The 12,125-nt window shown below is 39.3% G+C and overlaps 1 protein-coding gene across 1 annotated transcript in view; it reads left to right on the top strand.

The window, feature by feature from the left end:
• Positions 1-12,125, top strand: part of ITPR1 (inositol 1,4,5-trisphosphate receptor type 1) — a 282,814-nt gene that overhangs the window by 110,510 nt on the left and 160,179 nt on the right. The window contains exons 5-9 of the mRNA XM_054975949.1: positions 3,370-3,456; positions 4,177-4,335; positions 7,771-7,869; positions 8,808-8,891; positions 8,982-9,128. Of these exons, the coding sequence (XP_054831924.1) occupies positions 3,370-3,456; positions 4,177-4,335; positions 7,771-7,869; positions 8,808-8,891; positions 8,982-9,128 (576 nt within the window). The remainder of the gene's footprint in view (positions 1-3,369; positions 3,457-4,176; positions 4,336-7,770; positions 7,870-8,807; positions 8,892-8,981; positions 9,129-12,125) is intronic.

The raw sequence follows: 12,125 nt of genomic DNA, 5'->3' as shown, positions 1-12,125 counted from the left end.
TGGAAAATATGGTGAACATTTAGATGCATCTAGGTAGAGGTGAATGCATGGAATTATTTTGCTTGTCTCATTCAATAAAACTGAAAGAGCAGAAGCATTCAGATTTACAAACTAGTCATTTATTATTAATCATTTTGGGCCATGTTGATCCATACTGCATATTTAAGTCCAGAACATGTGTACTCCTCTTTTTAATGGCTTTGCCATCTGCATGCAATGATTTATATTAAAGCAATCTCCAAGTTTTGTGATATGGAGTGTGAAGGATTATGGGAACATGTACCTTGGAAGGGAACATGTATCTTGGAAAGGATATTTTTAAAAAAGAGTCATAAAGGGTTTTTTTTTAAAAAAACTGAATTATAAAGCATTCTTTTTAAAAAATTCAGTCTTTTCACAGCATACTTTAAAAAGCCTTTTTTCAAAAGGTGGGTCAAGATATATGCTTCCTTGTCTTGTATTCTTTCCCTTCTTTTCTCCACTTGTGCACTGTATTAAAATATTGTGCATTGGATGGTTTCTACTAGTCTACAATATAGGGGCCTTTTCACAGTATATTCTTCTAGAAAACTGGCTGCCAAAAGAGACTGAATTGACTGAAGATGCATTCCTCGAAATAAGACTAATTACTTTCTTCCAAACTGCAGGGCTGCATACACTGTAGGCCATTGCTGTACATCATTTGGACTCTTGTTTAGGTCAAACATTCAAGTCTTTTCTCATACACATGGGAATGATTCCTAAAATGGTTGTAAGTACTTGGGACTAATCATCTTCTATACATAGCACTTCATTCATAATGTCTGTGTTCAGATATTTGGGTAACTGTTGGATTTTAAAGCTCTATTCTTGAAGAAATGTGCCCTGCATTCAGTTTTGTTCTAGTTTTTAAATAAAATGAGCATGTATCTTTTACAGTATACAGCAAAAACAGTAGTCTTCTTCCTTTTCAGATCTATGGTCTGACTTTAATTGCAGTCTTCTGACGGAATTCACATTGGGTCTGGGTACATACCACTTGTAGGTTCTCACAGGTCATGGACAAGCAACAAGAAACAAATTACGCAGGACATTTGTAGATGAATGCCATACTACATGGCTTCACATAATATTCTGCATGTCAGGAACATAATATTCAGTGTACCCCAGTTTAGTGTAGTGGTTAAGAGTGGCAGGACTCTAATCTGGAGAACCAGGTTTGATTCCCCACTCCTCCACTTGAAGCCAGCTGGGTGACCTTGGGTCAGTCACAGCTCTCTCAGCCCCACCTACCTCATAGGTAGATTGTTGTGAGGATAATAATAACACACACTTTGTAAACCACTCAAGAGTGTGGCATTAAGTTGTCCTGAAGGGCAGTATATAAATCAAATGTTATTATTATTGTTGTTATTATTTGCATAGCAATAATTTTCTGTTACCTTAGATCCAAAATATTTGTATAAATAATAATGGCTGAGAAAAAGGTGATTCTAGGATTACATTGTCCCACAGTCTACCTAAGTGAAGAGGGTAGTAGGGTCACAAAGCAAAATTGAATTTGCAGATATAGAAATAGAACTTTTTACAGAGACATCCTAAGCCCATTGAATCCAGTGAATTTAGAAGGGTGTAACTCAGCTTAAGATAGCACTTTTGGTACTAGGACACCAGCTTTTGGAACTCAGGTGCTCCTTCAGTGCTTATCTTAGCTCTGTGCCTGTGTCAGCTTCCTCTAGACCTTCAGCTACCTGTACAGCAAGTGAGCACGGTGGGAGTTAATCACTTAGGAGGTGGCCTGTTTTTAACGATGAGGTTTTTCTTGTATCACCACATTGTTCTTACTATAGCAGTCTAATAAAATAGAAATAAGAATTTGGAGATGGAAAAACTGGAAGGCCAGAAAGAAGTACATTGTAGTAATTGAGGAGGAAAAAGGACAAAAGCCAACATGAAATGTCAGCAGTAGAGACAGAACTGGCAGCAGTTGACAAGACATTATTCCAGATAATATAATAAAGATGCGTAAATGCAGGCAGGAAGAGTTTTCAAAACATTTTCTTGGTCTAGGCTCCTTACTTTGAAGTTAGTTTGTGGTAATTTACTTTTTTTAATCAGTAGACCTCTCGTATGCATTGCTTAGAGTTTGCATTAGTTTATAGGACATCTTGGGCATTTAAAAGTGTGTGGCAGCATTTTTGTTTAAAACGTGGCTATAGTCCTGAAGTCTCTTTTCTTGTAGATTGGAGGTTCTTTGGAATTCTGACACAAGGCAGCGGGTACCATCACCAAATATCTGCTGCCAACTACCAAATGTCAGGGTGTGAGGTTATGCATATTCTCTTAGTAACTCTTCAACATTTCAGGCAGGTGCTCCTTTTAAAATGAACATATTATTTTAAATATTTTCTTGCATGCATACAGCTTACCTTCAGTCATCAAATGAAGATCCTTGTGCTGTTTGTTTTTGAATCTATAAATCTAATCACATCTCCAGTGACCAATTGGAAGCTCTGCTGGACAAAAGCCCTGCGTGTCCCCCCCCCCCCCCAACATTATAAAAACATTTGGTGGGTGCCAGGAAAGGGCACCAAGTTGGGGACCCCTATTGTATAAGTTATTTCAACTTCATCCATTGACTGGTTTTATTGGTCATTGCTTCACTATTTGCATTCACAAGCCTTCAGAATAAAAACGAAATTACATGTTATTAATGAATATAGTCTCACATGCTTTCTTTTTTCTGAACAGTAATAGTTAACTATACTTTTCTTCACAGATTTGTTTTTTCTCTTCCCCCTGTGAGTAAAGCTAATTTCTTATTTTTCCAGAACCTGTTTAAAACTATACTGGTACACTTTGAGTCAAACTGTATACGCCTACTAGCATACTTCTACCTTTAAATACAGACATGCCCTACTCATGTGTTAAGTGCTGGGAGTGATTTAAAATGTGAAAGGGGGCTTGGGTGCATGGGGACTGCTGAATCTTCATTTTGCCTGATGGTTCACTTTCTCCCAATTGAGATCACATCAGATATCTGGCAATGGCTGAGATTTCCTCAAGACGTGAACCAGGTGTGTGTGTGGGGGGGGGGGAATTGGTGGGCCAGTTCAGCGCCCATACTTCATTTTCTCCTTTTGTGCTTAAATCACTTCCCATGCCACCACTAAACAAATGTTTGGGGCAGAAGGGACCTGCTGCAGTTGCATACAGTTTAGTCCCAAGTTCAGTAATGAAAGTAGTTGTTTGTCGTCGTCCCCCAGCATTGAAACTCTCTTCCTTCCTCATTTCCACTTCCGCCATGCTGTTTCCTTCTGTAAGGGAAGAGACAGGTTTTTCTTAAGCCAAGTAGTTTATTTCACTTCAGCACATCTTTTTTGATTATAGCATGCAGCAGATTTGGAGAAGAAGCAGAATGAGACAGAAAATAAGAAGCTGCTGGGTACAGTTATCCAATATGGCAATGTTATTCAGGTATGTTGTGGCTTGTGTCAAAATGTCTCCATAATACTAGCACCTCATTCAATAGGCAGATGTAACTGAGGCGGTGCTTGGACCGACTTACATTGACCTATTGACAAATCCATTCCTCTTTTAGCACCCAGAACCGGTTAGTTACTATTTCTTCATACAGTAGGTCTACCAAGTGTTAGGAGTGTACGGATGCATGAACAGGACAGTACAGCTGCAAATGTTTGCTATAGCACAGTATCCGACGATGTGTGGATGCCAGCTGGGATCTCCATTTGTGCATATTTTCTTATGCTGTAGGGTTCATAAAGCTGCAAATAGCATGCCAATCCCAATCCAATTTGTGAATATTCTTAAATTAGCCATCTTTAGCCTTTAACATCTACCCTTTTTATATATAACCCACCTACAACCTAAATTGTCCCATGTTGGGTTCAAAACTAAGTCTTCCATAGAGCAGTGTTTCTACAGCCATGGATGAAATGTGTTTATTGTATGAATGCTACATGTTAAGAGGAAATGTGATATATTTATAAGTGAGCATCATGAGATATGTGGTCATCCAATTTCACTGTAAATATGATCTGTAGGGGAAGCATTAAGGCGTTAAATACGCTTGCCATGATTCATGTGAACATTGTGTTCTTCCAATACATTGTGATTCCAAGGGACAGAAATATATGTATTTATCTCTCTCTATTGCTCTTTTTTTTTTACTCGTAGCTTTTGCACTTAAAAAGCAACAAATACTTGACAGTAAATAAAAGGCTTCCAGCTCTGCTAGAGAAGAATGCTATGAGGGTGACGCTGGATGAAGCTGGTAATGAGGGTTCTTGGTTTTATATACAGCCATTCTACAAATTGCGTTCCATAGGAGACAGTGTAAGTTTACAGGAATGCCATAGGAAATTATGTGTGATATAACATATTGAAAAGTTTTTCATCAGTAGCTTACTTTCTTATGATTAATTAAATGCACCATAGTTTATATAGTGTACTGTACATTTTTCTTGGACTGAAAGGAGTGGGAGATGAATTACCATGGAAACAAATGTTTTGGAAACAGGGAACATTTTTGTAAGACTGGAACAGTAGCCATTTAAATCCTCACTAACTCTTAGATGGTTATGAAAATCCCTTCATTCACTTGAGAACATACTAATGTATTAAAATGTTGCAGATTATAGCATCATGCAGACAAGCTTTTTGCCTTTTTATTTCATGGGCATTGGAAGCTTGCAAATTTGAAATAAAGTTGTGGTGAACTGCCTTCCACCCTAGGATTAGTGCCAAAGATTGCATACTCAAAGGATAATTCTTGTGTTTACTCTCTGCACAAGCACAGAGATTATGAGGGACTTTTATTGGTTAATAGAGGAAAAGTGGAGAGGTAAGGGGAGAAAGATTCATTTCAGTACCATAGAAATACAGATTCCCCTGGTCACAGTACAGTACCATGGAAATGTAGATTCCCTTGGTCACAGGAGGCCAATGGGCATCCCGAGTCACACTTAAGCTGTAGAGCCTGGGAGGCCAAAGTAAAACTGGACTTCCTGGTAGACAGGAAGAGGAACATAGTTGGCTGGGGGCTGGGGGTGAGGAAAGGCGTGAATAAAACTTTACAGCATGTTGAAGAAAGGATGATTTTTACCCACATTTAGGGAGAGGAAGGAAACCATCTTATTAATTAGGGGGAGAAAGAAGATCAGCTTAGCTCAAGGGAGAAGCCATGAGCACATGGTAAGGGACTATCCATGAATACTGGAACCAAGGTAACGAATGAGCCTCAAGTTGCAATCATTTAAGAATTAGCCTCTCTCTTATTATCTTCTTTAGAGATAAGAATATGCCAGGGAGAGACCATCTCTCTTTTGCCCTTCCTTTTACTCTTATTTCATCTGTTGTGCTTACTCATGTAGTGTGTGCCTTTATTTTCCGTTTTATTTTCATTTTAAATGCAGTCAGAATGTTTGCTGCAATCCATGTTTAGCACCATTCAGTCTATGCTATACAGTAGCAAAAAAGGAGTGAGAAACCCAAAAGTGGCGCTACTAGGGTTACCAGGTCCCCCCTCCTTAGCAACTGGTGGGTGGTGAGGGGAGCCATGGGGATGGGAATTTATGGGATGTGTCTGTGTCCCCATCATCCCCACATGATTACATCATTTCCAGCACACCCTGGATTTGAGGGTGTTACACTGGGGCCGTTTAGCAATTGACCAAAAACATAGCATTTTGCTGTTTGGGGCCGATTCCTAAAGAATACGCCGCTCAATGTCAGCACTTCCAGGTTGGGCTGGAGTGATGTAATTGCATGGGGATGAAGGCACACATCCCCATTTCCCCTGCTTGCTTCCCCCCACCAATGAGCTGGTGATTGGCAGGAGATTGCCTGCCATAAGTAACTTCAATTATTCTGATTTTGCACAGGTCACCATCAAAGGCTGCTGTAGGATATATGGGAGCAGGCCCTGAAACATTTAGGATTTTTAGTACTGACAAGAAAAAAACCTTCATTTCAAATTAGCATTGAATCAGTAATTATGAGCATAATTGGAGAATAGTAAGTGGGAGAGAAATCCTTATTTTTTCTAGAAATTTCTAAACTGACTTATAATACCAAAAAGAGGCAGAGCTTTTGTACATGTACAAGACATACTTTGAGTTTAAATATATTTTTAGTCCAAGACCTCAGCATAAAATATAGTTCAGACAGAGCTATGGAGACTCCTTCAAAGGGTAATTTGTAATTACCTGGTTCAGAACGCAATTTATAATGGAGCCGAGCATTCTGAATTAAGCAAATTTGAACTTCGTTTCCCTTAGATTTGCTTCTGTGCCTTAAAATATAAAATGAAATTTGGCATGTTTGCAGAATGTACTGTCAGCTTTAATCTATTTTTAATCTCAATCCTGGATACAAAACTGCTCTGACCGAGCTAACTGCTAAGCAAACACTCCCAATGAGTGAGCTTAAGGCTTTAGGGAACAGCAAGGCAGTCTACAGAGTCTTGATGGACTTTGGAATTGTTGAGTTTGCAAGTGTTTATTATTTTTAGGCTGTATTTGTGTGTCTGTTGTTCACTTTTTGCCTTTCTTTTATTGATATTTTTTATATATGGTGAGGAGGCACCTGGTCCCAGAATCTTCCATGTAAAATACATTTGTCTAAAAACAAAACTAAGAAAATAATAAAGCAATACAATCATCTTTTGGCTTGGTGTGTTCTATGGATTGATTAATTGATGTCATTTATAGTCTGCCTTTCTCTCTGAGGCTAAAGGCAGATTACACAGTGTGAAATTAGTACAGTCAATATCAAGAACATTTCCATAAATAATACCATATGGTAAATAGGTACAAGTTCACAAAGACAGCATTAGCTAGAATCCAATACAACACAGAGGTGAATTCTATGGTTCCTAACCCATTAGCGGAGCATCTGAGACCCCTCCCTACAATACAGCCCTCCTATCTGAATAAAAAGCCTTTTTGAATAATTTGGTTTTGCATCATTTGTGGAAAGCCAGGAAAGTGGGGGCTCTCCTGACCTCTTCAGGCAGGCTGTTTCACAGGGTAGGGGTCACCACAGAGAAAGCCCATGTACAGTCTACTGTTGATTTCACCCATGTGCAGGGTGGAACCTGCAGGACTTTAAACTTAAAAGTATGTCCTGGACATGCATGATCTCGCTTTACATTCCAAAATGTAATAGAGCTTTTCAAGGAAAAGATGTTTGATTGATAATGCTTCTGAGTGTTTTGCACAGTGCAAATTCATATTCAAAACCAGGTATTTATGAATTTTAGTGGCATGACTATGTTTAAAAGATACAATGTTTTAATAGGTTCAGTAGGAAGAAGGCAAGCACCTTAGTACAATGTGAGAATAAAATGGGATTACCAATCGATAATTACCAGTGGGATTACTCTAGGCCGTGGCTCAGTGGTAGAGCATCTGCTTTGTACACAGAAGGTCCCAGTTCAATCCCTGGCATCTCCCATTGAAAGGATCAGGTGATGTGAAGGACCACTGCCTAAGACTCTGGAGAACTGTTGGCAGTTTGAATAGAGTAGACAATACTGACCTTGATGGACCAATGGTTTGATTCATTATAAGGCAACTTCATGTGTTCCTCATAGAAAGGTTAGGAAAGGAAAGGAAAGGAAATATGACTACTGAATAAAAACAAAGCATCATAAACCGAAAAATAAAACTCATTTTGGTGACTTTTTGATGATTCCCAAACCACTAAAGGATACCTTTTGTGTCAGTTTCATGTCTTGAAAATCAAGCCGCACATCTTGAACTTTTTCAGGTGGTCATAGGTGACAAAGTGGTCTTGAATCCTGTGAATGCCGGGCAGCCCCTGCATGCCAGCACTCATCAACTAGTGGACAATCCTGGCTGCAATGAAGTAAGTTGTTGTACTCTATTTTTTAAAAAGAAGCAGTAAAAGGACCAGTAGTGGAATAAACAGGATTTACATACAACTGAATGGGATTCTTGAGAGAGTAGAAATAAAGTGTTTAAAGCACATGCTCTCCTGGAAGAGTACTGTTAGGTAATTATTTATGCAGCAGTGTTTTTTTCATCTCTAGATCAGAAAGCTTTGCCAAATATACAATTCACTTAAATCTTGTTTTATTGGTAGAGTGTGACTTGTTGAAGATCACCAAGTAAGGTGGGTGGTGCAGATAAAGGCCCTCCATCTCCCAACCATGGTTAAATTATTGGAAAGGCCAATTGTTGTCTTAGATCCATTGTTAGAAAAAGGTGGGGTTTTAATGCTGTAAATTAGGAAATAAATGCTTTGTGAATTGTTCCACCCTTCATCTCAACACTTCTGTTATCAGCTGTAAGCTTCTTTTCTAACAATAGCCCTACATAGGATTGGGACATCCTAGTTAGGGAAAACTAGTGTAGTTATCGTGGTTAGAGAGCTTAAATAGTGCTGGGAAGGTTCAAATTACATCTTGGTCACAAACCTTACTGGATTGCCTTGGGCCAGTCACACTTAGCTTATTGGCCCTCACAGAGGTATTATGAAGGAAAAAAATGGAGAAAAAGAGAAACATAGACACCATTCTGAGCTAAAAACATGCATACTTCTTTGTGCTCCTTGAAGAAAGAGCAAGATAGAAATGTAATAGATCACTAGTAGAAAGTGAGTGTTAACTGTGGTTTAGGTGGGTGCTGATGTTTGTCCTCATCTGTTTTTACTACAACCTGCCTTTATTTTTAGAAGCTTATTTCAGTCACTCACAACACTTGGGCTGTACAGAAGAACTTTGGGGTGATTTGTTTGTGTTTTTCTATATGTCTTTGTTCTAATGGATCATGATCATGTTGTAGGTGAACTCTGTGAATTGTACTACGAGCTGGAAAATTGTCCTTTTTATGAAATGGAGTGATAATAAAGATGATATCCTAAAAGGGGTAAGTTTAACAGTGCATCTCATTCTCTAACCTTTACATTAAAATTTATTTACTGAGCCCCTGCTGGCTGTCCTCTTTTTGCCTTTGCAGGGGGATGTAGTGAGGTTGTTCCATGCAGAGCAGGAAAAGTTTCTGACTTGTGATGAACACAGAAAAAAACAGCATGTCTTTCTAAGAACGACTGGCAGACAATCTGCTACTTCTGCAACTAGCTCAAAAGCCCTGTGGGAAGTTGAGGTAAAGATAGTGATGGAGATTTGTTCAAATGGCTTTGTAATGAGTGTTATGTTTATTTAAAACCATTTTTTCCTCCTCAAAGCAGTGTTTTTTCCCATTCTGCACAAATGGCATTTTTTTCTCAGGCTAGGAACACTGACATGATTATTAATAAGAGTCCAAGAAGCCCTCAAGCACAGTTTATTAACATAATAAATTTAAACAAATCTCTTATCTCATCAACTGTTGATATTTCTACCCTGGAAATTGTTTTCTACTGTTTGCCTTTAATATAGGAAACATAGTGGAATAAATTTTAATCTAACCTAGGTAAGATTGTGCCCACATGAGCAAACAAGATGCGTAGATTTAAGCCCCCCCCCCCCGAATTTCAACCACAGAACAGATGGTTCAGTTTTAATTGGATGTGACTGTCATAAAGGATATGTTGTGTCCCAAGGCAGCAAATACAAAATTTTCATGGAAACATGAGTCTTTCTGTTTGACTATCTTAATTAAGATGAAGGAAAGTGGTATTTTGCTTTGGTGCAGTTATCAAATCGCTGCCTACAATCTTCATTGCTTTAGAAGAAGTGAGATGTGTTAGTGGGAAACTATTGTGTTTGAGAAAGGCTACAAGGTATCTTTTCAGTGTTTTCCCCTGAACTTTATGTGAAAATCATAATTTCATGAGCTCCCTTGGTTGAAAAGAGAGAGCGCAAGAACGGTTTGGCCACTGCTTTTCATGCTAATGTTAAATGTTTTATAATAAATCACTGTTCTTTATAATAACAGTGGCGCAGAGTGGTCAGCTGCAGTACTGCAACCCAAGCTCTGCTCACAATGACCTGAGTTCGATCCTGGCGGAAGCTGGGTTCAGGTAGCCGGCTCAAGGTTGACTCAGCCTTCCATCCTTTTGAGGTCGGTAAAATTGAGTACCCAGTTTCCTGGGGGTAAAGTGTAGATGACTGGGAAAGGCAATGGCAAACCACCCCATAGCAAAAAAGTCTGCCAAGAAAACGTTGTGATGCGACGTCCCCCCCCATGGATCAGTAATGACTTGGTGCTTGCACCTTTACCTATTTATAATATATGCTCTTATTGAAAAAAATGAAATACCTAGATAAATTAATTTTTTTAGTTTGCCTTCTCATAAATTAGGCAGTCTGTTGGTTTGAATTGGTAGCCAAAGTTGCTCCCCAGGGAAAGGAGGGCAAACAAGGTCAGTGTAAACATTCCAAGTTGTCTTGTTCAATGACACAGTAAACATTAGTGGCTATTCTTTCATTAAGTTTAATAGGAAGCTCTCAACTTAATCTTACCTCCCCAGGATCATTAAAACTATAATTCCAGGATCCCTGCCAAGCTTAATACATTCCTTTCTTGGGACAAGTTAATACCTAGTTTTCTTCAGCAAGTAAAAAGAAGTTTATGGGATTGAATAGAACAAAGCTAACTTGTTCAGATGCATTCCAGAAGGCTATCCTGATTTGTTTATGCATAATCTAGTCCATGAAAACTCATGCTATAATAAATATTTTGGACTTTAAGGTACCTGAAGAATTGCTTTTGTTTTTTTAAGCACAGATTTTTTTTTAAAGTCAGCTGAATGCAAGTGGTTTACTTTTTAAAATGCCTCAGTTTCATTTTCATAAAGATTAGGTGTATCTGCCATTTCAGGCTTCCTTATGGGAAAAGCGATAGTTCCCACTGAGGCAGTTGATAGCGTGCAGTAGTCCTTTGTGCCTTACTGCCTCGTCTGAACTTGCATGTGAAGTGCCTTCTACTGAGTCAGAGCATTGCCTGTCTAGTGTCAGTGTTATATTCCCTGAGTGGCAGCAAATCTCCATGATTTAGGAGAGTATCTTACCCAGTGCCTGCCCTCTGACATCCTTTTACCTGGAAATGCCATGAACCTTTCCTACAACATAAGTGAGAGCTCTAACATGTGCCCTCAGTGCCTTTCTTCACCATCAAGAGATGAAGTTGGAACCAAACTGGGAAGTCTCCTCCCTCCCTGGCTGAGACTAATAGAGCTTATTCTGTTTGGCTGCACACATTCTGGAGAAGTTATTTACCCTGTGCCCGTTGTGACCCATGTAAAGACAGCATAAGCACCAGGGTGGAGTCTTTAACAACATGCAGCCCTGAATCTTTCATAGCTCCTGCACCACCGAAAGACCAGCCAAGAACCACGTTCCGTTTGATGCCATATTTCTTATATTTTTTTAACACCTTGAAACCCTCCTTGGAGATAATTGATTGAAAGGCAAAGTACATATATTTAAAATCAATCAACAACAGCTTAGAAAGAGACATTCGTTCGCAGATGGTGCCAAGAAGCCTATTTAAATTTTGGCATCAGTAAACACAAAGAGTTGGTTGCTACTAGCTTTTCCACTGGCATATCATTCTACCCTCTCTCTCTGAGTCTCTCTATACGATATACCTTGCCGCATGTTCATCAAGGGCAGGGAGATGCAATGTTCGCTGGGAAGCGTAGTTTTAAAAGACAGAGCTGGTGGAGATTGCTCCTCAGAGGGTTTATTAATTGTATCTTCACCTCCCTATCAATTTCACCTCTTCAGTCAAAAACTGTGTGGCATTACAACCAGAGGGCAGCGAGAAATGGAAATGGGCTGGAGCTGTTTTCCAGAGCCAGGCTTGGACCTGGAGAGGTTATAATGAACTGAAGTTTCCCTTCTGACGTTTCACAGCTCCTTTACACAGCACCAGTGTATAGCAAAGCCTTTTCCCTGCCGCCAGCTCTGTCTTTTTAAACTACCCTTCCTGACTAACATTGCATCTTCCAACACAGGTTCTTCACATGCCAGATGTCTCATGTGGACAGACTCTCGTTTTGCTATGTAGAATTTTTTTTTGCTTTTGTAGAGAATCTGCTCGAGTTGGCTTACAGACAAGTTTCATGAAGATTGGACACTAGGGGGCCATTTATGCCCCCCACCCCCAAAGAAGGTGCCCCAGCCACTTCCAATCTCCATTTTTCCCTATGGGGAA

The sequence above is a fragment of the Eublepharis macularius genome, chromosome 4 (genome assembly GCF_028583425.1).
Source record: "Eublepharis macularius isolate TG4126 chromosome 4, MPM_Emac_v1.0, whole genome shotgun sequence".
NCBI classification, from domain to species: Eukaryota; Metazoa; Chordata; class Lepidosauria; order Squamata; family Eublepharidae; genus Eublepharis; species Eublepharis macularius.
This window is presented reverse-complemented; position numbering and strand designations above follow the sequence as displayed.